Source organism: Hylobates moloch, unplaced genomic scaffold (genome assembly GCF_009828535.3).
Source record: "Hylobates moloch isolate HMO894 unplaced genomic scaffold, HMol_V3 SCAFFOLD_21, whole genome shotgun sequence".
NCBI lineage: Eukaryota > Metazoa > Chordata > Mammalia > Primates > Hylobatidae > Hylobates > Hylobates moloch.
Window position 1 is genome coordinate 26,926,197 of NW_026652296.1, and position 25,615 is coordinate 26,951,811.

General features: G+C 48.0%; 1 protein-coding gene and 1 pseudogene across 4 annotated transcripts in view; one reads left to right on the forward strand and one right to left on the reverse strand.

Annotated features, from left to right (window-relative positions):
• ZNF341 (zinc finger protein 341) overlaps positions 1–25,615 on the reverse strand; it is a 64,369-nt gene that overhangs the window by 19,044 nt on the left and 19,710 nt on the right. For 2 of the 4 annotated variants that reach the window (XM_032142583.2, XM_058433200.1), the window contains exons 3-9: positions 24,909–25,058; positions 20,256–20,507; positions 15,924–16,119; positions 14,485–14,575; positions 11,221–11,414; positions 6,259–6,449; positions 2,976–3,184 (exon numbers count right to left, since the gene is read on the reverse strand). In XM_032142583.2, coding sequence (XP_031998474.1) covers positions 2,976–3,184; positions 6,259–6,449; positions 11,221–11,414; positions 14,485–14,575; positions 15,924–16,119; positions 20,256–20,507; positions 24,909–25,058 — 1,283 coding nt within the window. The remainder of the gene's footprint in view (positions 1–2,975; positions 3,185–6,258; positions 6,450–11,220; positions 11,415–14,484; positions 14,576–15,923; positions 16,120–20,255; positions 20,508–24,908; positions 25,059–25,615) is intronic. The other 2 variants (XM_058433201.1, XM_058433202.1) reach the window with 2 other exon arrangements.
• LOC116461124 (large ribosomal subunit protein eL31-like) lies at positions 20,529–22,072 on the forward strand (annotated as a pseudogene).

Genomic DNA, 25,615 nt, shown 5'->3' on the forward strand with positions numbered 1-25,615 from the left:
GACCAGGGCTATGAGGCTTCCAAGATCTCACACTAGGATTCAAATCTAAACTCTGCTGATGTTGTTACTCTGGTGGGCAGGTCACTTCTCTTTGAACCTCAGTGTCTTCATCTTCAAAATGGGGAGAATACCACCTACCTCCCAGGACTGCAGGGATTCATGTCACTAAAGGCAAAGCTTGGCACACAGCAGGTGCTTCCTTCCCTTTACTTGGCATCTCACTCCACAGTCACACAGCCACAGGAACTCACAGATAATCCACAAATCGGAAGGGCAAGAGCCAAAGAAAATTTATCAAGTGCAAATGGGAATAAGTCATCACTGCCAGAAATCTCTGCCCCTTGGCTGGCCAAAGCTTTGCCTGGCTTCCCTGCCTCTCTTGCCCCATTTCCCAGAGTCTTGGGGGCAAGTTACCCTACACCCCATTTCTTGAGTTCTAGTTCCTCTGCCAACTTCTCAGAGCTCTTGTGATTTCTACGCAGCCCTTCATGCCTTGGCCCCACTTTTTCCCATAGGCCCCATCTAAACATCTCCCTCCCACTTCCACTCTACATAACAGTCATTCTATTAACACATCACTTGCTATTGTATTTTAAACTTGCAGCTCCTCCTGCTAGGAACACACTCCATCCATTGTCTACCTGGCAAACTCCTATTCATCCTTCAAAACCCAGTTCAGATGTCACTGCTCTTGGGACAGCTTCTGTAGCCTGCCTCCCCTGTGGTATTTCTATACCTTATAAACATACATGATAGCATTTTATCAACTGATAGCGTACATTTGTTTACATACCTGTCACCCTGAGCAGCCCATGCATTTTAAGCTCAAGGTATTTACTTATCTCTGAAGCCCAGAAGTTTCACCCAGGAGTTACAGGGCCCTCATTAATAGAAACACCAAATCTCTGCAGGTACAAGTTTGTACAGAGAAGCAAAAACCATTGTAATGGGAAAATATTTGCTAATGAACTGGAAGGAGGCCCCACACAAACACCACTCCTGGCCTTTTGCTACCATCTACCCCCATGGGCTTTGTGAGGCAGGTGCTCCCAGATGATGCAGGCAAATGCACAGCAAAATGACTGCAGATGGGGGATTTCACGACATCATCAAAGTGATGTTGCACATCTGCAAATAACACCATCAACAAAGGAGGACCCGGCAAACAGACCAGAAAACAACTGAGGCAGAGAAACTCAACAAGGATGATCAGAGGTCAATAGCTCCAAAGAGAACGACGTGAAGATCTTTTTTTTTTTTTTTTTTTTTTAAGACAAGCGTCTCTATCGCCCAGGCTGAGTGCAGTGGCACAATGATGGCTCACAGCAGCCTTAACCTCCTGGGCTCAAGCCATCCTCCCATCTCAGCTTCCTGAGTAGCTGGGACTACAGGTGCGTGCCACCACACCTGGCTAATTTTTCTATTTTTGTTGAGACAAGGTCTTGCTATGTTGCCCAAACTGGTTTCAAACTCCTGGGCTCAAGCCATCTCCCACCTCAGCCTCTCCAAATGCTAGGATTACAGGCATGAGCCACTGTGCCCTGCTTTAACGTGAAGATCTAAGGATAAACGTTGCAAAACTGAGGAAGCCTTTCGTCATTTCTGCCAAAGGGACCCTCTTCATGACCACAATGGAAGACTGAAGTGATATAAATGATTATCAGAATAAATTACCCCAATAAAATCCATACCTGATCCATTCCTTGTTCATTCTAAGAATCATCATATAGGCTGGGCACAGTGGCTCACGCCTGTAATCCTAGCATTTTGGGAGGCTAAGGTGGGAGGATCACTTGAGTCCAGGAATTCAAGACCAGCCTGAGCAACATGGCGAAACCGCGTCTCTACAAAAAATACAAAAATTAGCTGGGCATGGTGGCACATGCCTGATAGTCCAGCTACTCAGGTGGCTGAGGTGGGAAGATCACCTGAGCCTGGGGAGGCTGCAGTGAGCTGTGATGGTGCCACTGGACTCCAACCTGGGCAACAAAGCAAAACCTCATCTCAAAGAAAAAAATAAAATAAAAATAGGAATCAGCATATAGCTTCAACTTTAACCTAGCTCTTATAGATTATAAAACAAAGGAATATTATTTTTATGATTTTTGCTTTTAAACATGTTACTGTTCATTTTATTTTATTTTATTTTTTTTGAGATGGAGTGTTGCTCTGTCGCCCAGGCTGGAGTGCAGTGACGCAATCTCGGCTCACTGCAAGCTCCACCTCCCGGGTTCACGCCATTCTCCTGCCTCAGCCTCCCGAGTAGCTGGGACTACAGGCGCCCGCCACCACGCCCGGCTAATTTTTTTTGTATTTTTAGTAGAGACGGGGTTTCACCGTGTTAGCCAGGATTGTCTCCATCTCCTGACCTCATGATCTGCCCGCCTCAGCCTCCCAAAGTGCTGGGATTACAGGCGTGAGCCACTGCGCCCGGCCAATTGTTCATTTTAAAATGTATTTTATTTTGTAGAGATGGGGTCTCATTATGTTGTCGGGCTGGTCTCGAACTCCTGGCCTCCTTCTGCCTTGGCCTCCCAAAGTACTGGGGTTACAGATGTGGGCCACCACACCCTGCCCATTCTTTTTTCATTGTTAAGGACTGGTGTACTGCTTTGACTGTAAGCTAAATTTTGTAGATTATGAGACAAAATAATACTGTCATAATTGTTTAGTTTGGAATAAAATGCTCAAACCTTTTCCCACTATGAACAAGGAAGTACAGTTCCTCTTTTTAAGGATTTTTTTTGGGAAAAATGTCTGCCAAGACATAAGAATAAGGAGAGCCAGCATCCTTTCTTCCACCAGTGCCAAAGCCCAGAACCCACTCTGCCAGTCTGGACCCCAGCCAGGAGCCTCGGTTTCTCCTTTCAAATATCTCACTGGTCCTGAGCAGTCAGAACCACCAAGGCCACAGGCCCTGGGCTCCCTGCCCACCCACCCATCCACCAAGGGAGAAGGAAGCAGGAGGCACTTACTTGTAGACAGTGTTGTCCTTCTTGGGGCTGTGCTGTGGCAGGAGGCTGTGGGAGTACTGGTGCACGCCTAGGTCGTACAGCGAGGGGAAGTCCTTGCCGCAGAGGTGGCAACGGTAGCTCAGCTCCTCCTGGTGGCTCTTGATGTGCTCCAGAAATGTGTCAAGCTTTGGGAACGTCTGGGCACAGCTTTTGACCACACACTTGTACACCTTGAGGGAAGACGCTGGGCAGGTGACAGGAGGCAGGAGAGCTTCCTCCACTGCAGCCCCCGGCCTGTGGCATTGGCCTTGGACACTGCTGGTAGATGATCTGACCACTGCTCCCTCTGCCCCCCTGCTGCTACTGGATCCCAGGGTTTTTATTCATTCATTCATTCATTCATTCATTCATTCATTCATTCATTCATTTTTGAGACAGAGTCTCACTCTGTCGCCCAGGCTGGAGTGCAGTGGTACAATCTCGGCTCACTGCAACCTCCATTTCCCAGGTTCAAGCAATTCTCCTGCCTCAGCCTCCCCAGTAGCTGGGATTACAAGCACGCACCACCATGCCCAGCTAATTTTTGGATTTTTAGTACAGACGGGGTTTCACCACACTGGCCAGGCTGGTCTCGAACTCCTGACCTCAAGTGATCCACCCACCTTGGCCTCCCAAAGTGGTGGGATTACAGGCATGAGCCACTGTGCCCAGCCCCTTGTTTTACTTTGATTAGAGGGTTCCCTCCTCTCAGCCAGTCATGATGGCCCTACTACCCTTCCCTCAGGCTCTGTGTGGCATAGGTATATTTAGAAAAATTATTCAAGACCCGGAAATACAGTGAAAAGATGATAGTGTATACCCTTTCAATGTCATCCTGGAATAGCAGCTCTCAAACTGGAGCAGACCTCAGAATTACAGGTTGCTGAGGGCTGTGCCCCCGCCACCCCTCCCACCCCCCCACCACCTCTCCACCCCCTCCTCAGCCCTGAGAAATCTGACTTAGCTGATCTGAATATGTGCATCACTAACGAGGAATCCTCCGGGGGTGCTGGTGCTGCTGGCCTGGGACTTTGAGAACTGCTGTCTAAGGAGCCTGCCTATAGCCAGCCCACAGTCATCGCACTCTCTACGGGATGTGGCTACTTCTGACTACTTTCCATTGATTAGAACTCTACAGTTAGATGTTAATTTGTTAATTTGTAAAAATCTAATCCAACGTAATTGATTTTTGTCAGGTAGAGAAGATAACCCCAAAGGTCACAGGTTTTGTTGTCTTGCAGGACATTAACCAGATTTGTATGTAATTTGACAATCTGACTTCAGTATCTCTTTTTTTCATTGACAGTTATTAGGCATAGCTATCCGTGGCCTCTGTTGAACAGGCTTTGTCTTCCTTTGGGTTCCCTCACTAATGAGTTAAGTAAAATTCTGACTCACTTTCAGGCCTCATTTGTATGAGAAGTATGTTTTTAACATCTTGAAAATTATACTTTGATAAATAGTACATAAGTCCTGGTTGCCTACACCATATCATGCACTCCTTCTACCTAACAAAGTGAACCCTGATTTGCTCAGAATAGCAACATACCTAGTTAAAACACTTGATCCAGGCCGGGCGCGGTGGCTCATGCCTGTGATCCTAACACGCTGGGAGGCCAAGGCAGGCAGATCAATTGAGCCCAGGAGTTCGAGACCAGCCTGGCCAACATGATGAAACCCCATCTCTACTAAAAGCATAAAAATTAGCCAGGTGTAGTGGTGCATGCATGTAATCCCAGCTACTCAAGAGGCTGAGGCAGGAGAATCCCTTGAACCCGGGAGGCAGCGGTTACAGTGAGCTGAGATCAAGCCACTGCACTCCAGCCTGGGTGACAGAGTGAGGCTCTGTCTAAAAAAACAAAAAACAAAAAAACGGGCTGGGCGCAGTGGCTCACACCTGTAATCCCAACACTCTGGGAGGCTGAGGTGGGTGGATCACTTGAGGTAAGGAATTCGAGACCAGCCTGGCCAACATGGTGAAACCCCGTCTCTACTAAAAATACAAAAATTAGCTGGGTGTGGTGGGGGGCACCTGTAACCCTAGCTACTCGGGAGGCTGAGGCAGGAGAATCCCTTGAACGTGGGAGGCGGAGGTTGCAGTGAGCCAAGATCATGCCATTGCACTCCAGCCTGGGTGACAGAGTGAGACTCTGTCTCAGGAAAAAAAACAAAAACAAAAAAAACACTTGATCCTGGTTCCCTTGCATCTAGTGTCAGCCATGTGACTTCTTTCTAGCCAACGATATATAGTCAGTAGTCTTTGAGGACAGCATCACTTCCAGAACACAAAGGCAAAAGCTTCCCAGGAGAAATTCCCTCTGCTTTCTGTTTATCTTGACTGGAATACACATGTGATGGATGGAGACATAGCAGCCATCCTTTAACCTTGAGGATGAAGCCCATAAGTTAAGAATGGCAGATCAGACAGCTAGAAGCCTGAGTCTACGGTGACATATCTGACCTGCTCTATACAAGCCCAACACTGCCTACTTAGGGATTTCTTCTTTGAATTTCTTTGATGTGAGAGAAATAAAACCCTATGAAGCCAGTTTTCTATCATTTGTAGCATAATAATGCATTCTCAAATGATAGAGCACATGTACTGGGTTTCACCAAAAAGAGATCTAAAAAGTGCTTCTAGGAAAAGCTTTCTTCCTCCTATAAAAGATACAGAAGAGATAACCCCTTTTGGCTCACACATAACGGTGGGTCTGGATTGGTGCCTAGAAAGGTGACCACCGGCCAGACGCGGTGGCTCATGCCTATAATCCTAGCACTTTGGGAGGCCAAGCGGGCGAATCACTTGAGATCAGGAGTTCGAGACCAGCCTGGCCAACATGGAGGTGGAGGTTGCAGTGAGCTGTGATCACACCACCGCACTCCAGCCTGGTCGGAAGAGTAAAACCGTCTCAAAAAAAAAAAAAAGTTATCACCATCCCAGGACAGGAGTACAAGGTGAGCCATCAGGAGAGGTCAAGGCCACACCCTGAGATGGCAGAGACCAGAGCTGGAAAGACACAGGGTCCTTATGCTGGGTGGAGTCAGCTGTCTCAGGTCTGGAGGTGAGTCAAAGTTTTCTGTGATTTGCCCCAAAGGTAACCTTACTTCATCATTCCCCCGCTAGGAATCTAACCTGGGGGGAATAGAGCCGTGGAAGGTCTGACTCACTGGTTCCTACCCCTTTCTAGGCAGCATTCAAGACCCCAGCACCAGTGAAAGGTCGCGACTGGTGTGGCGTGGGCCCCGGCTGCCACCACCCACCTACCTGCTCATTCTTATGCTGGGTCATGTGAGACTTGAGCTGGAAGTAGGTGCTGAATTTGCTGGGGCAGAATTGGCACAGGTAGGAGCTGTCGATGAGGACCACCTGCTTGGGCTCCGGCTTGTCGCCCTCTTCCTCACTGGCTGTGGGCAAGGCCTGGGGCTGTGGTGCACCCGGCAGGGGCTGGCCCAACCCTATGGAGAAAGCCAGGGAAGTCAGGACGCACAGAACCCCTACTCTGTGCTCCTCTGTGTTCACCTGGCACCTGCTACTCACTTTGGGTCGGACTCTGTGCTTAAAGTGCTGCACTCACACTCAGCCGCTGTGCACTGGTACGGCCATTCCCAGGCTCAGATACAGAAATGCTTCCTTTCTGAGTGAGAAACAGCTGCTCCCTCAAGCCTCCCCTCTCTGGCCTTCCCCTCAGACACTGTAGACCTCTCCACGGTTGTTAAAAATTCTAAACACCATTCTAGTTGTACTCCTAATGCCTCCCCAGCCCCCTCTTCTAATTGTAATCATCTGGCTGGGTGCGATGGCTCACACCTGTAATCCCAGCACTTTGGGAGGTCAAGGCGGATGGATCACTTGAGGTCAGAAGTTCAAGATCAGCCTTCCCAACATGGTGAAAGCCCATCTCCACTAACAATACAAAAATTAGCCAGGCGTGGTGGAGGGTGCCTATAATCCCAGCTACACAGGAGGCTGAGGCAGGAGAATCACTGGAACCTTAGAGGCAGAGGCTACAGTGAGCAGAGATTGTGCCACTGCACTCCAGCCTGGGTGACAGAGTGAGATTCTGTCTCAAAAAATAATAATAATAATTGTAATCATCAGCTGGGTGTGGTGGCTCATGCCTGTAATCCCAGCACTTTGGGAGGCCAAGGTGAGCGGATCACCTGAGTTCAGGAGTTCGAGACCAGCCTGGCCAACATGGTGAAACCCCGTCTCTACTAAAAATACAAAAAAATTATCTGGGCATGGTGGCGCACACCTGTAATCCCAGCTACTTGGAAGGCTGAGGCAGAAGAATTGCTTGAACCCGGAAGGTGGAGGTTGCAGTGAGCCAATATTGCACCATTGCACTCCAGCCTGGGCAACAAGAGTGAGACTCCATTTCAAACAAACAAACAAACAAAAATGTAATCATCTGTTTCATCACCCTTCCTTCACTACACTGTTCCTCACTTTCCTTGACATCAGGGGCCTCTGGCCTCTGGCCTCATCCCTGCAGGCCCAGTGGCCTGGCACATAGTATGCCTCTATAAATGTTTGCTAAATGGTTAAAACTTTGGTGCTAGACACTAAAGGAGTTTCAAAAGAAATGGAAGAAATGATTTATTCTTTAGGGCCGTGTGGTGGCTCATTCCTATAATCCCAGCACTTTAGTAGGCCGAGGAAGGAGGATCGCTTGAACCCAGGAGTTCAAGACCAGCCTTGGCAACATAATGAGATGCCATCTCTACAAAAAATAAACAAAATAGCTGGGCATGGTTGCATGTGCCGGTGGTCCCACCTACCCAGGAAGCTGAGGTGGGAGGATCACTTGAGCCCAGGAGGTTGAGGTTGCAGGGAGCCACCATCATGCCATTGCACTCCAGCCTGGGTGACAGAGCAAGATCTTGTCTCCAAAGAAAATTTTTTTTAAAGAAAAAAAAAAAGAGTTCACAAGAACTCAGAGGGCACACAGTAGGGCTAGTTCCAACAGGAAGCCTGAAGGAAGGTCAGATAAAAGTGGCCACACATTGCTTTCCCAGCAAAACACTCCCTTCATTACCTAGCACGTGACTGGCATTGCTCACCCTTGGGGCTACATGGGAATGGCTTAGACTCTGGCCTTACACTATCCAATAAAGTGGTCCTGAGCCACATGTGGCTACTGAGAACTTGAAATGTGGTGCCAGGCATGATGGCTCACACCTATAATTCCAGCAGTTTGGGAGGCTGAGGTGAGAGGATCACTTGAGCTCAGGAGTTTGAGACCAGCCTGGGCAACAAAGCAAGAACCTGTCTCTACAAAAAAAAATTTTTAACAATTAGCCAGGCGCAGTGGTGCACCCCCGTCCCAGCTACTTATGAGGCTGAGGAGGGAGGATCACTTGAGTCCAGGAGTTCGAGGCAACAATGAGTTATGATTGCACCACTGCACTCCAGTCTGAGGTGACAGAATGAGACCCTAACTAAAAAACAAAACAAAAAACAGAAAGAAATGTGTCCAGTCCATATCCAGATGTGCTATGTGTATATATCTGCTGGATTTCAAAAATTTAGTAAAAAAAGAATATAAAGTATATTTAATCTTCACATTATATGTTAAAATAATAATGTTAATATATCGGGTTAAATACCAGGAGGTGGAGGTTGCATTGAGCCAAGATGGCACCACTGCACTCCAGCCTGGGCAACGGAGCAAGACTCCTTCTCAAAAAAAAAAAAAAAAAAAAGAAAAGAAAAAAAAATATATATATATACACACACACACACACACACATATATATATACACACACACACATATATATATACACATATATATACACACACATATGGTTAAGTAAGATATATAATTAAAATTAATTTGATCTTTTTAAAAATTGTTTTTAATGTAGCTACTAGAAAATTTTATTTCATTTATTTATTTAAGACTATTTTTGCCACTAAAGACAGAACTTATATATTTTTGTTTAAATAGAGATGGGGGCCGGGCGTGGTGGCTCATGTCTGTAATCCCAGCACTTTGGGAGGCCGAGGCGGGCGGATCACGAGGTCAGGAGATCGAGACCATCTTGGCTAACATGGTGAAACCCTGTCTCTACTAAAAATACAAAAAATTAGCCGGGCGCGATGGCGGGCGCCTGTAGTCCCAGCTACTCGGGAGGCTGAGGCAGGAGAATGGCGTGAACCCGGGAGGCGGAGCTTGCAGTGAGCGGAGATCGCGCCACTGCACTCCAGCCTGGGCGACAGAGCGAGAGTCCGCCTCAAAAAAAAGAAAAAAAAAATAGAAATGGGGTTTTATCATATTGCCCAGGCTGATCTTGAACTCCTGAGCTCAACAGATCCTCTCACCTCAGCCTCCCAAAGTGCTGGGATTACAGGCGTGGGCCACCATGCCCAGCTGAACATTTTAAATTACATATGCTATTCATACTATATTTCTGTTGGGCAGCACTGCTCTAAACCTAGTAAGTTCTCAGTCCTCATGCAAGAAAGAAACTAAATCAATATCAAGGATAGGAGCATTAGCTCAGGAACAAATGATGAGAATCCCACATGTATAAAGAAATTTGGAGACCAACCAACCATGGAGGTCAAATAGCTTTCGACTTCTGATCAACTACAGTGACTGCCTGGAGCAACATATAGAAAACAGATTCTGAGCAGGGATGGTGAGGGAAGGCAAGGGTTGAAAAACTACCTGTTAGCTAGGCATGGTGGCTCACGTCCGTAATCCCAGCACTTTGGGAGGCCAAGGTGGGTGGATCACTTGAGGTCAGGAGTTTGAGACCAGCCTGGCCAACATGGTGAAGCCGTCTCTACTAAAAATACGAAAATTAGCCAGGTGTGGTAAAGGGCACCTGTATTCCCAGCTACTCGGGAGGCTAAGGCAGGAGGATCACTTGAGCCTGGAAGGCAGAGGTTGCAGTGAGCTGATAGCACTACTGCACTCCAGCTTGGGTGGCAGAGTGAGACTCTGTCTCAAAAAAAGAAAAATAAAAAGAAAAACTACCTTTTGGTACAATGTCTAGTATTTGGGTGATGGGTTCACTAGAAGTCCAGCCACCACCATTATGCATCTAATACCCGTGTAACAAACAAGTACGTGTACCCCCTAAATCTAAAATTTTAAAAATAAGCATAACTTAAACATAGAAAAGGTAATGCAGTGTGCTATGATTTTACAATGGCAACAATGTCACTAGATGACAGAAATTTTCCAGCTCCATTATAATCTTATGGGACCACTGTCACATATGCCATCTGTTACTCATGGAAACATCCTTGCATAGCATGTGACTGTATTACTATGGTGGCTGTCAAATGGTTATTTTCTAATTTAATCATCATTTCTACTTTTATCAGTTCACTTTTACTGTAAGAAAGGGCTTTCTTTAAATGTGGCACATATATACCATAGAATACTACGCAGCCACAAAGAATAATGAGTTCATGTCCTTTGCAGGGTCATGGATGAAGCTGGAAACCATCATTCTCAGCAAGCTAACACAGGAACAGAAAACCAAACACCGTATGTTCTCACTCATAGGTGGGAGTTGAACGATGAGAACACATGGACACAGGGAGGGGAACATCACACACCAGGGCCTGTCGGGGGGCTGGGGACAAGGGGAGGGAGAGCATTAGGACAAACACCTAATGCATGCGGGGCCTAAAACCTAGATGATGGGTTGATACGTGAAGCAAACCACCATGGCACACGTATACCTATGTAACAAACCTGCATGTTCTGCACATGTATCCCAGAACTTAGAGTAAAAAAAAAAAAAAAAAAAAGGCTTTATTTTATCCCCTATTTATTTATTCATTCATTTATTTTAACATTATGGGCTCATAAATTTTTATTTTATAGTAGTCTCCCCTTACTTGCAGTTTTACTTTCCATGATTTCAATTACCCAAAGTCAACCATGGTCTGAAAATATTAAATGGAAAATTCCAGAAATAATTCATAAGTTAAAAAAAAAAGATTCTGAGGTGAGAGCCACGCTCAGCAAAAAATGGGTAGGTGATTGAATAGTGATGTCTACCATGGGTACAGTATTACAGTAATGCCACACATGTTGTATGTTTGTCATCCTTCCTTTCATCTTATGCCACATTTTATAGATAAAGGTAGATTGAAGCCCAGAGAGGTCATGGGGGTTGCCCAAGGTCACACAGCTAGCAATAAAACCTGTGAAGCGGCAGAAGAGAGGTGTGGGGAGCATGGCATTCCCTACTTCCACCCACCTGCGTTTTCCTCGTCCTCCTGCCTGCTGGGGTTCAGGGCCATGACCTGTACAGTCACAGAGTTTCGAGACACGGTTCCACCACTGTGTCCTGGAGGCCACACCTTGTGAGTCTGCATGTGTTTCTTAACATTAGACTTCTGGGCAAAGGCACGGCCACACGCAATGCACTGGAAGGGCTTCTCACCAGTGTGGCTGTGGAAGACAAGCTTGTCAGTGCCCTCCTGCAGAAATGGGGACAAGGCCTCAGCCTAGGAGCTCACAGCCACAAGGAAGGCCCAGAAAGAACATCCAGATGCCACTTGCCACATTCTGACACCACGGGGACGAGCCCCCTCGCTGAGGCAGGCAAACCAGAGATGGAAAGACCCTGGGTTCCAGGTCACGTTACTGAGCTGCTCATCAACAAACCCTGGAGCCGCCCTCCTCTGGCCATCTCATACCATGAGAGAACATTTCCTAATTGTTCAAGCCCATTTAAATGAGGACTTCTGGCCTGGCACAGTAGTTCACGCCAGTAATCCCAGCACTCTGGGAGGCCAAGGCAGGTGGATCACTTGAGGTCAGGAGTTCGAGACCAGCCTGGCCAACATGGTGAAACTCTGTCTGTACTAAAAATACAAAAATTAACTGGGTGTGGTGGTGTGCATCTATAATCCCAGCTACTCAGGAGGCTGAGGCAGGAGAATCGCTTGAACCCAGGAGGCGGAGGTTGCAGTGAGCCAAGATTGCACCACTGCACTCCAGCCTGGGTGACAGAGTGAGACTCCATCTCAAAAATAAATAAATAGGGATGTCTGTCATTTGAAGGAGAAAACATTCGAGTTGTCACAGCATAGCACTTGTACCACAGTTTAACATTTTTCTTCAAATCAACTCACTTTTTTAAAACTTAAAATAATTTTATGGCTCACATATGTAATTTTAGCACTTTGGGAATCTGAGGTAGAAGGATCACTTAAGCCCAGCAGTTGGAGGTTACAATGAGCTATGATCATGCCACTGCACTCCAGCCTGGATGACAGAGTGAGACCTTGTCTCTAAAAATAAAATAAATGAAAATAAAATAATCTTTTAAAAAAGCTTCCTTTTGTTATTCTATGTGGAAAACCACTTGTCATAAAGTAACCAAAAAAAAAAAAAAAAAATGCAAGATCTAGAGCTATACTGTCCCATGAGGTAGACATAAGCCATATGGGTCTATTTAAATTTAAATTCAAGCCCGGCATGGTGGCTCACACCTGTAATCCCAGCACTTTGGAAAGCTGAGACGGGAGAATCGCTTGAGCTCAGGAGTTCAAGACCAGCCTGGGCAACATGATGAAACCCTGTTTCTACAAAAAATGCAAAAATTAGGTAGGTGTGGTGGAGCGAGCCTATGGTCTCAGCTACTTAGGAGGCTGAGGTAGGAGGATTGCTTGAGCCTGGGAGGTTAAGGCTGCAGTGAGCCGAGATTGCACCACTGCATTCCAGCCTGGGCAACAGAGCAAGACCCTGTCTCAAAAAAGAAAAAAAAATTAAATTCATTAAAACAAAATAAAATACAAAATTCAGTTTCTCAGTCTCACTAGCCACATTCCAAGTGCTCAACAGCCATGTATAGTCAGTAGCTACCATATTGGACAGCACCAGTTTGAGCATTTCTTTTTTTTTGTTTTTTGAGACAGAGTCTCACTCTGTCACCCAGGCTGGAGTGCACTGGCACGATCTCGGCTCACTGCAATCTCCGCCTCCTGGGTTCAAGGGATTCTCCTGTCTCAGCCTCCAGAGTAGCTGGGCCTACAAGCACCTGCCACCATGCCCAACTAATTTTTGTATTTTTAGTAGAGACGGGGTTTCACCATGTTGGCCAGGGTGGTCTTGAACCCCTGACCTCAAGTGATCCACCCACCTCAGCCTCCCAAAGTGCTAGGATTACAGGCATGAGCCAGCGCGCCCAGCCCAATTCGAGCATTTCTATCGCTACAGAAAGTTCTATTGGACAGCGACAGCACTCGTGTAGACCAGTTCTCAACTGAAGCCAGTTTTGCCCTCCAGGGGACATTTGGCATTTTTGATTGTCACAGCTGTAGCTGCAGTACTACTAGCATCTAATAGTTAGAGGCCAGGGATGCTCCTAAACATTTCACGATGTGCAGGTCAGCTCCCTACAGGAAAGAATGATGTGACCCCAGATCCAAAATGTCAGTAGTGCCAAAGCTGAAAAACCCTGGTCTAGATAGAAGCTGTTGTCAGCCATGGCTGGAATGTGAGGTTTGTTCTCTCTCTCTCTGTCTCTCTCTCCCTCTCTCTCTCTCTCCTTCTGTTATAAGAGATGAGCATGTATACCAATGGTGTTAATGACCAAATTATACCAAACTGAAGTTTTCTCTATGACTCCCTAAGGACTGAAATTGCAAAGGGAATAATTTTCCCACTACATTTTTCAGAACTTTTCAACCCCATATCCATGAACCACCAAAAATCATCTCATCAGCCGGGCGTGGTGGCTCACACCTGTAGTTCCAGCACTTTGGGAGGCCGAGGCGGGTGGATCACCTGAGGTTGGGAGTTCGAGACCAGCGTGACCAACATGGAGAAACCCCATCTCTACTAAAAATACAAAATTAGCCAGGCGTGGTGGTGCATGCCTGTAATCCCAGCTACTTGGGAGGCTGAGGCAGTGGAATCACATGAACCCAGGAGTCACAGGTTGCAGTGAGCTGGGATCGCACCATTGCACTCCAGCCTGGGCAACAAGAGTGAAACTCAGTCTCAAAAAAAAAAAAAAAAAAATCATCTCATGTACCAGTGCATCTCACTGTGTGAGAAAGGCTGAACAAGCCCACCCTCCCCTTCCACAGATGGAAAAACCAAGGCCCAGAAGGGATTGCTGCATGGTTAGTCTGGAGTGAGCAGAGAGCTCACAGAGTCCTATTTGCAGAGTATGGCAGCCCTGGTAGGCCAGCCTGTTCTGCAGAGGGGAGGCCTGAGGCAGCACTAACACATCTGTGAAGCCCCTCTGGGTTCAGTGCTTTTCTTCCCCTACACGGCCCATCCCTGACCTTCCCAGTCTCTATGGGCAGGTCCCACAGCTTTCACAGGTCCCTCCCACAGCCCCTGAGATAGAAGAGGGAAAACCACCCGACCTGGACTACGGCCTGAACACGCAAGTGCAGCCTGGGTCACCCCACAGGCTAGGGGCTGAGAAGGGAGTCTCGTTTCCAGCACAGATGGTCCCAGCCACACCTGCCCAGGAGCCACCTGCCTCGCCACGCATGTGTACCTTCGGATGTGCTGCTGCAGGTCAAAGTTTTTGGTGAATGACTTGTCACAGTATGAGCACTTGAGTTTCTGGGCCTTTGGCTTCCCTGCAGCTGAAAGACAAGTGGAAGGAGGGGACAATGAGGCTAGGGGTGCAGCTCAGGGTACCAAGGGCAGCCTCTGGCTACTGTATCTGAGCCAGACAATGTGTACCCCAGGGAAGTCTATGCCCATGCACAGGCCAGGGAGGAGACATGGGAGAGCTTCACAGGGCCTGGAGAGGAACGCCCAGGACATGCTCCAGCTGGGAAAGCAAGACGAATCCTTCAAAGGCCCCCCTCTGCCCTACAATCAAATCCACCCTCTTTGCCATGGCCCACAGCGCTCTGTATCCCCTCACTCCTGACAACCTCATCATTCTCTCCATCCAGCTGCAGTGGACTCCTAGCTAACCTTGCTAACCTTAAAAGACTTCAAGCATGTTCCTGCCTCCGGGCCTTTGCACCTGCTGTTTCCCCCTTGCCTGGAATGCTTGTCCCACAGATACCCACATGAATAGGTAGTATCATTTTCCAGCCTCTCCCTAGTTATTCGCAATCATAAGACCCATTAACCTCCTTCCTGGAGCAACCCAGAAATATTTATTTATTTATTCCCTGTCTGTCTCTTCCATTAAACTGAAGGCAGAAGGAATCATAGACCAAGAGACTAGATTCCAGTGCCTGACACGGGGCCTGGCACACAGATGCTCAATACATCATTGTGGAAGGAAGGAAGGGGAGGAGTAGCTGACTGGAAAGCTGCTGAAAATTTTTCAATTTCTATCCTCTCCATCTGCTGCCTGCTCTGACACCACCTCCCACCCCATACTTAGCATCTGCATTAGGATGGCAGATACTACTGCTTGCCTAATATCCACTCTCTCCTTCTTCACTCCTCACAAATCCCATAATGGGAGTATCAATGTCCCTAGCCAAAACAGACATTTCCCAGCTTCTCTTGCAGCTAGGTATGGCCATGTGACCAAGTTTTCATCAATGAGATATGAGCAAAAATATCAAACAGAACTTCTAGAAGCTGGGAGAAGCCCCTTTTATCCTTCTCTTTCCCTTCTTCTTACTGCCTGGAATATTAAAGTGATGACTGGAGCTCCAGCAGCCATCTTAGACAATGAGGCACCAGGATAACTGATACCATGTTCTGGAGGTGGTGGAAACAGAAAGACAGAAGAAACAAGGGTGCCTGGTGCCCATGCAGTCACATGATCCCCAGATTGTCTGGCTTTGGCCTTGACTTACACATGAGAGAAAGAAAATTCTATCATTTTGAAGTCATTGCTATTTTGAATTTTCTATTACATGCAACCAAACTTGAACTACCATAAAAGGGAAGACCAGAACCAAGCAGCTTGTGGATTGGCCAATGTTGAGGAAAGATGCCCATGGCAGGCTGGGGGCCCACCTTCCGGGAGTCCCCTGGCACCTTTAGCCCGTCGGGTCTTCAGCATTGGTGGAGAGTCAAAGGTGGCCACCGTGCCCCCGGTGGCGCTGGTCATGGGGGCAGCGGGGTTTGGTCCTTTGGGTTTGAATCCCTGTTTGCCAGGGCTGTACACTGTGGGGGTGGGATATACTGGAGGCTCCACACACTGGTTTGGCACCTAGAAGGACAACACAGTCAGGGAAAAAGCCCTGCCAGGGGAGGGGAAGAGCTCCCAGCCAGGGGCACTCTCCCTGCCTCCCTGGTTGACCTCAGCCACTCTCCCCTACATCACCATTACAGCCCCTCCACCTGGCCTGGTCACCCAAGCCACTCCCAAGCCCCCTTAGAACTTCATGAAGCCAGGAGGCCAGAACAGCTATGGAGCCAGGCTGCCTGGGTTCAAATCTTGATTCTTCCACTTAGCACCGAAGTGACCTTAGGCATCTTTTTAATTTCTGCCTCAGTTTCCACATCTGCAAAATGGGACTCATCATAGTACCCCTCTCATGCAGTTACTGTGAAGATTAAATGAAGTAACATATTAAGGGCTTAGAACAGTGACTGGCACAGAGTGAGCACGCAATACACATTAGCTGTTATTATTTGCCATGTCTATTCTTATCAGTGGTACTTTGCTAGCATAAGAGAACTAGGTGGCTGGACATGGTGGCTCACACATGTAATCTCAGCACTTTGGGAGACCAAGGTGGGCAGATCACCTAAGGTCAGGAGTTTGAGACCAGCCTGGCCAACATGGTGAAACCTCGTCTCTACTAAAAATACAAAAATTAGCCAGGCATGGTGGTGTGTGCCTGTAATCCCAGCTACTCAGGAGACTAAGGCAGGAGAATCACTTGAGCCTGGGAGGCGGAGGTTGCGGTGGGCCGAGATCGCGCCACTGCACTCCAGCCTGGGCGATGGAGTGAGACTCTGTCTCAAAAAAAAAAAAAAAAAAAAGAACCAGGAAGTCAGAGGGTCTGTGCTCCCCCAGCTGCTCCACTTCCTGACTGACACTACCCAATGCCAGAGTAGCAGGCTTCTCTTCACTGAGAACTGAAGCCACAAGAAATTACCAAATGAATTCTGAGGCATTCAGATTTTTCTTGCTCTATTGCCCAGGCTGGAATGCAATCATGTGATCTTGGCTCACTGCAGCCTTGACCTCCCAGGCTCAAGCAACCCTCCCGCCTCACCCCACTAAATAGCTGGGATAACAGGCACACACCACCATATCCAGCTAATTTTTTTTTTTTTTTTTTTGAGACAGAGTCTCGCTCTGTCGCCCAGGCTAGAGTGCAGTGGCGCGATCTCGGCTCACTGCAAGCTCCGCCTCCCGGGTTCATGCCATTCTCCTGCCTCAGCCTCTCCGTGTAGCTGGGACTACAGGCGCCCGCCACCACGCCCGGCTAATTTTTTTTTTTTTGTACTTTTAGTAGAGACGGGGTTTCACCGTGGTCTCGATCTCCTGACCTCGTGATCCGCCCGCCTCGGCCTCCCAAAGTGCTGGGATTACAAGCGTGAGCCACTGCGCCCGGCCATCCAGCTAATTTTTGTGTACTTTGTAGAGACAAGATTTCACCACATTGCCCAAGCTGGACTCAAACTCCTGAGCTTAAGTGATCCACCCACCTCAGGCTCCCAAAGTGCAGGGATTACAGGCGTGAGCCACTGTGCCTGGCCTATTCATCATCCATTGGTCTTCCTGAGGTGCCCTATCCAAAATCTCTAGCCAGGCACAATGGCTCATGCCTGCAATTCCAGCACTTTGGGAGGCCAAGGAAGGAAGATCACTTGAGCAGAAGAGTTTGAGACTAGCCTGGGCAACATAGGGAGATCTCATCTCCAGAAAACATTAAAAAAATTAGATGGGCAAAGTGGTGCATGCCTGTAATCCCAGTTACTCAGGAGGCTGAGGTAGGAGAATCACCTGAGCCTAGGAGATCGAGAATGTGGCGAGCCGTGATCATGCCCCTGCACTCCAGCCTGGGCGACAGAGCAAGACACTGTCTCAAAAAAAAAAAAAAAAAAAAAGAATTCAACTCAGCAAAAAGCCCAAAGTTGAAAAAATATTTCAGACAAATACAAATAAATAGAAAGCTACAATTGGAGTAATAAAATCAGACAAAGCTGAAAAAAAAGTAAAAAAAAAAAAAAAAAAAAAGATAAAATCTGGCCGGGTGTGGTGGCTCATGCCTGTAATCCCAACATTCTGGGAGGCTGAGGTGAGAGGATCACTTGAGGCCAGGAGATGGAGACCAACCTGGGCTAAAGTGAGACCCCATCTCTAATTTAGAAAAAAAAAAAAATAGATGGGCAAAGTGGTGCATGCCTGTATGGCGTGAACCCGGGAGGCGGAGCTTGCAGTGAGCCGAGATTGCGCCACTGCACTCCAGCCTGGGCGACAGAGCGAGACTCCGTCTCAAAAAAAAAAAAAGGTTTCTATTTTCCTGACCAAACCCTAACCAATACAGCACTCAATAAATACTTGTTGGGCCGGGTGCGGTGGCTCATGCCTGTAATCCCAGCACTTTGGGAGGCCAAGGCAGGCAGATCACCTGAGGCCAGCCAGGAGTTCAAGACCAGCCTGGCCATCATGATGAAACCCGTTTCTACTAAAAATACAAAAAAATTAGCTGGGCGTGGTAGCTCACACCTGTAATACCAGCTACTTGGGAGCCTGAGGCACGAGAATTGCTCGAACCTGAGAGGTAGAGGTTGCAGTCAGCCGAGATCACACCACTGCACTCCAGCCTGGGCGACAGAGTGAAACTCTGTCTCAAATAAATAAATAAATACTTGTCACGTGAATAAATTCAGCCATCACTCAAGGCAGTACTGAGTAATTAATGTGACTGCCACTGGCATAGGCTCTTATTATCCTCAACAGCTTTTCAGGAGAGTTCCCATTTTAGAGGAGTGCAGACTGAGGTCAGACAGTCCAATGTAAGATATCTACTCTAGGAGTACTCTGCTAGGTGCTAACGATGCAAAGTCTAATAAGACTCAGACCCTGCCCTCAAATACTCTCATCTACATGGAAAATCAAAGCAGCAGCTCCTTCTGTGCTGGTCCTCTCTGGGCTGGTCCCCTCTGACTACCACCAGCCACCAGCATGATCTCAGCATCCCACTAACTTAACTTTTTCTCAATGCAATAAATTCCCTAGAGAAGTTTGTTCTATGCTCCCAGGCTAGGGCAAACCCCCTTGCAGCCCCTCAGAACATCATGTGAATGCCTTGTGGTGGGATCTTCCCACTGGTCTGGGCTCTCTTTCCATAAAGAGACTACCTGACAGGGCATGTCTGTGGCTGGATTCTATGGTGAATCTGAGTTAGTGTGATTTCTAGTGCAGGTAGGTTGTTTCTGTCATAACCATATCCTCTAGCACTGGTGTCTTGGAAGGTTCTATGAACTCAGTGCATTTCAAGTAGACGGCCTGTAACTTAGAGCTCACTGGCAGGGAATTAGTATGGTACATTGATTGTATTATGGCACCAATTCTTTGCCCCTCCCTGTACCCATGCCTTTGCAGTGTGACTTTGCAGTTCCTCCCATCAAGAGGTGGCATCTATTTCCCTACCTGCGCTATCTAAGCTGGCCTTGTGATCTGCTTTGGCCAGTAGAAGTGATTCTGTGTTCTTACAAGCCTAAACCTCAAAAGGCCTTGGGCATTTCTGTCTGCATTTTTGCACCTCCACCATGGCCATGAGAACCTAGCGGAGGATGAGAGTCACGCAGAACAGAGCTGAGTCACGCCACTTGTCCCAGCCCAGGCCATCCTACAGCAGCTGACAGCCAGCCAACGTTCAGACATATGAGTGAGCCCAGCCACGACCCGCAGTTGCCTAGCTGACCACTGTAAACACGTGAACAATAAACACTTTTGCTATATGCCACTGATGCCTGGTGGATATTTCTTACCCAGCAATAGCTAACTGATACACCTAGCTTATTAAAAACTGTGAGAGACACTCAGGCAGATAATTTTTTTTGAATCGTTTTTCTTTTTTTTGCCCGAAAAGGTAGGCATTCTCTGACTGTTCTGAGCATTACCTGCAGGCAGCTTATATTTCTGCTACAACCTGTACTCCATTCTACCTTCTCATGGCTTGCATCTTACATCTGTGGGTGTGATGCTTTGATTAAAGTCCTTCTCCCCCATGATGTGGTACACCCCATGAAGGCCGGGACCAGGTCTGGTTTTCATGGTATCCCCAGCACAGTGCCTGGCACACAGCTGGTGCTCAGGATGGGTCCGGGTTGGCCATGATGTCCATGACCAGTGTCTTCTTCCACCCTGCCCCCTCTGCTCACCTCCAGGGGTGGGTAGGGCTGCATCCCCAGTGCCTGGATCTCCACCGTTCCACTCCCAGGCAGGGGCGCGGCAGCACTGTACACCTCCACCACACCATTCCCACTAGGGTTGGGACGCCCAGGGGGGCCCAGGCTCTGGGGTGGAGGTGGTGGGGGCTGAGGTGGTGGCGGTGGGGGCAGTGGTGGAGGAGGTGGAGGAGGGGGTGGAGGCTGGGTGAGGTAGCTGGGCACGGAATGCATGTTCAGGCTGCTCTGAAATCAGAAAAGAAAAAGTGTTACAGCCTCTTGATACCAGTTGTCTTATTTATCGGGAAAGAAGGACATTTGCTTTAGCCAGCCAAGTAGAAAGAACAGCTACTCACCAGGCAGCTCAGGAGAGGGGTTAAGAGAGGTTGGGGAAACAAAGTCATGGGAGAATTCGAAGGAAGCCTCAGCTTGGTGCTGCTATCCCTTTTCCCTATTGAAAGTAGGCAAAAATGGCCGGGTGCGGTGGCTCACGCCTGTAATCCCAGCATTTTGGGAGGCTGAGGCGGGTGGATCACGAGGTCAGGAGATCGAGACCATCTTGGCTAACGGTGAAACCCCATCTCTACTAAAAATACAAAAAATTAGCTGGGCGTGGTGGCGGGGGCCTGTAGTCCCAGCTACTTGGGAGGCTGAGGCAGGAGAACGGTATGAACCTGGGAGACGGAGCTGGCAGTGAGCGGAGATCGCACCACTGCACTTTAGCCTGGGCGACAGAGCAAGACTCCATCTCAAAAAAAAGTAAATAAATAAAGTAGGCAAAAATGACCTCATTCATGCAGAAAAGAGTTAATATAGCAGCCTAATGTTGGTATCTTAAGAAGGGCTTCCCTTTACAACTTGGACCCAGCAGAATGGCTCCCACAAAGAAGGGTGTCGAGAAGAAAAAGGGTCATTCTGCCATCAGCGAGGTGGTGACCCGAGAATACACCATCGACATTCACAAGTGCATCCATGGAGTGGGCTTCAAGAAGCGTGCTTCTCAGGCACTCAAAGAGATTCGGAAACTTGCCATGAAGGAGATGGGAACTCCAGATGTATGCATTGATACCAGGCTCAACAAAGCTGTCTGAGCCAAAGGAATAAAGAATGTCCCATACTGCATCCGTGTGTGGTTGTCCAGAAAACGTAATGAGGATGAAGATTCACCAAATAAGCTCTATACTTTGGTTACCTATGTACCTGTTACCACTTCCAAAAATCTACAGACAGTCAATGTGGATGAGAACTAATCGCTGATCGTCAAATACCTCAAATAAAGTTATAAAATTGAAAAAAAAAAAAAGTGGGGGCTTGCTTGCAGCACTAGCTCGTGACTGGGATCTGAGAACCTGGTTTGTGGGACACCTCATTTGTTGATAAGGCTTGTTTTGCCCACCTGGGGCACTGTTCTATTGTACCAGATTACATAGACTGTTTGGACAAAATATGTGATTCATGGTGAATACTTCCTTTTCTTCTGGGAGTCTGGAATTTTGGTCATGGTGGCTGGTCACCTACATGACCAATCCCTAACAGAAACCCTGGCCTTGGGCTTGGTGCAGTGGCTAACGCCTGTAATCTCAACACTTTGGGAGGCTGCGGCGGGTGGAGTCCAGGAGTTCGAGACCAGCCTGGGCAACATGGCAAAATCCCATCTCTACTAAAAATACAAAAACATTAGCCAGGCATAGTGGTGCACACCTGTAGTCCCAGCTACTTGGGAGGCTGAGGTGGGAGAATCACCTGAGCCCAGGGAGGTGGAGGTTGCAGTGAACCGAAATTGCACCACTGCACTCCAGCCAGGGCAGTTGAAGTGAGACCCTGTCTCAGAAAAAAAAAAAAAAAAAAAAACCCTGGCTTTGGAGTCTGAAGTGTGTTTCCCTGGGCAGAAACACGGCACCCATGTTGCTACACTTCACTGCTGCAGGAAGAAGTATGTTTTGTGCAACCTCTCCCCTCCTCCCCAAGACAGAGAACTCTGGATTCCTCCAGGTTCCACCTGATGTGTCTTTTTCCCTTGCTGATCTTGCTATGTTCCTTTGCTGTAATAAACCACAGCCATGAGTACAACCACCTCTGAGTCCCGTGAGTCTTTCGAGAGAATCATGAATGCGTGGGTAGTCGTGAAATGCAGTCAGTAACTTCTAGAAATTCATGCTACAAAAAAAATCAAGCAGGTGGGCAAAGATGTCTGTATATGGATGGTGACTCCAGCCATTTTCATAACAGCAAAAAACAGCAATGACCTACATGTCTATACATAGAAACTTGGCTAAACAGAAGATGGCCTATCCATATGGTGGAATCCTTTGCAGTTGTTAAAATGATGGTACTGCTGGGTGCAGTGGCTCACACCTGTAATCCCAGCACTTTGGGAGGCAGAGGAAGGAGGATCGCTTGAGCCCAGGAGTTCAAGACCAGCCTGGGTAACATAGCGAGATTCTGTCTCTAAAAAAAATTTTTTTTAGGCCAGGCACGGTGGCTCACGCCTGTAATCCCAGCACTTTGGGAGGCCAAGGTGGGCAGATCACCTGAGGTCAGGAGTTCAAGACCAGCCTGGCCAACATGGCAAAACCTTGTCTTTACTGAAAGTACAAAACTTAGCCAGACATGGTGGTGGGCACCTGTAATCCCAGCTACTCAGGAGGCTGAGACAGGAGAATCGCTTGAACCTGGGATGCGGAGGTTGCAGTGAGCCAAGATGGTGCCACTGTACTCCAGCCTAGGCAACAAAAGCAAGACTCCATCTCAAAAAAAAAAAAAAAATTTTTTTTTTAAATTAGCCAAGTATGTTGGCACCATGTATGTAGTCCCAGCTCCTCAGGAGGCTGAGCAGGGAGGATTGCTTGAGCCCTGGAGTTTGAGGTTACAGTGAGCTATGATCCTACCACTGTACTCCAGCCTGAGTGACCTGAGCGAGACGCTGTCTCAAAAATAAAAACATGATGCTGGTCAGCATTTCATAAAGGACATGGGGTCCTCTTCTTCATTGTATTCCTTGGGTTCCACAGTAAAATATGTTTGGGAAAAAGAAAAGTCTCGGTTGAGAAAATCAAAAGGATTTCTATATGGCAGGAAGAATCCAGGGACACAGCAAGGGGAGAAGTAAAACACCTCCACCTTAGGCTCCTTTGGCCACAGATCCTTTTGTATTGAAAAATCCTGGCCAGGTGCTCACGTCTATAATTCCAGCACTTTGGGAGGCCAACACTGGAGGATCCCTTGAGCCCAGGAGTTCAAGATCAGCCTGGACAACAAAGGGAGACCGTCATCTCTACAGATTTTTTTTTTAAATCCCCAGGGAGCTCTGTGCATTTTCTATTTTTCTAATGGACATGGGACACTTGTTAAGAATAAAAACAAGGCCAGGTGCGGTGGCTCACACCTGTAATCCCAGCACTTTGGGCCAAGGCAGGTGGATCACCTGAGGTCATGAGTTTGAGACCAGCCTGACCAACACAGTGAAACCCCATCTCTACTAAAAATACAAAAATCAGCTGGGCGTGGTGGCGCACACCTGTAATCCCAGCTACTCAGGAGGTTGAGGCAGGAGAATTGCTTGAACATGGGAGGTGGAAGTTGCAGGGAGCCAAGATCGCACCACTGTACTTCAGCCTGGGCAACAGGGCAAGACTCTGTCTCAAAAAAAAAAAAAAAAGAACAAAAACAAAAACAAAAGTCAGGCTGGGTGCAGTGGCTCACACCTGTAATCCTATAATCCCAGCACTTTGGGAGGCCAAGGTGGGAGGATCACCTGAGGTCAGGAGTTTGAGACAAGCCTGGCCAACATGGTGAAACCCCGTCTCCACTAAAAATACAAAAATTGGCTGGGCACAGTGGCTCACGCCTGTAATCCTAGCACTCTGGGAGGCCGAGGTAGGGGGCTCACCTGAGGTCAGGAGTTCGTGATCAGCCTGACCAACATGGAGAAAACCTGTCTCTACTAAAAATACAAAAAAAAATTAGCTGGCTGTGGTGGCACATGCCTGTAATCCCAGCTACTCAGGAGGCTGAGGCAGAAGAATCACTTGAACCCAGGAGGCAGAGGTTGCAGCCAAGATCATGCCACTGCACTCCAGCCTGGGCAACAAAGTGAGACTCCTTGGCCGGGCGCGGTGGCTCACACCTGTAATCCTAGCACTTTGGGAGGCCGAGGTGGGCGGATCACGAGGTCAGGAGATCGAGACTACGGTGAAACCCCGTCTCTACTAAAAAAGAAAAAATTAGCCGGGCGTAGTGGCGGGCGCCTGTAGTCCCAGCTACTCGGGAGGCTGAGGCAGGAGAATGGCGTGAACCCGGGAGGCAGAGCTTGCAGTGAGCCGAGATTGCGCCACTGTGCTCCAGCCTGGGCAACAGAGAGAGACTCTGTCTCAAAAAAAAAAAAAAAACAAAGTGAGGCTACATCTCAAAAAAAAAAACAGTCAAAATAGCTGCACTGTATTGACAAAGCTCCACATGTTCTGGGTCCCCACCTAGACGTAGCAGCTTCCCCATCTATAGCATGGGGAACAAGGGAAAGCTGATAGCCTCCCTCAGCAACAGGGAGAGCTGGGGCCAGGCCCTCTTTATTCTACAAGATTCTGAATCTGCAGGAGTTAACGTAAAGGTCTGGAATCAAGACCCTGTGAGAAGCCCACACCTTCTTACCTGCACAGGTGGGGGTCCCTGGGGCATGGGCTGGTCCAGGGATGTGAAGGCCGACATGGCAGACATGAGCACATCATCGCTCACCAAGATGTTCCCCTGCACCAGGGTCTGGATCAGTGGGGACGGGGGCACTGTGATGTATGTGGAGATCTGGACAGTGGGAGAGAGAGAATGAGTGAGAGAGACAGAGTGTGTGTGTGCGCATGTGTGCGTGTGTGCATGTGTGGACATGTCAGGCTCTGTAAGTAAGCCGAGGGCATGGCACAAAAGATCCAGGTTCTGGAATCCCACAGACCTGGATTCCATTTCTACCTCTGCTGCACCCCGCTGTGTGACCCTGGGCAAGTCACTCTACCTCTCTGTGCCTCCATTTAATAATCTACCGAATGAGGAGGATAAGACTGGGCATGGTGGCTCACAACTGTAATCCCAGCACTTTGGGAGGCTGAGGCAGGTGAATCACTTGAACCCAGGAGTTCAAGACCAGCCTGGGCAACATGGTGAAATCCTGTCTCTACAAGAAAAATATAAAAATTAGCCGGTGTGGTTTTGCACGCAGCTGGTGTGGTTTTAGAGACTCTGTCTCTAAAAACAAACAAACAAAAACGGAAAGAAAGAAAAAACAAATGAGGAGAATAACTCACATCTCTCTGCAAAGTACATACCCTATGACTCAGTAATAATACTTCCTTGTATCAGCCGGGCAC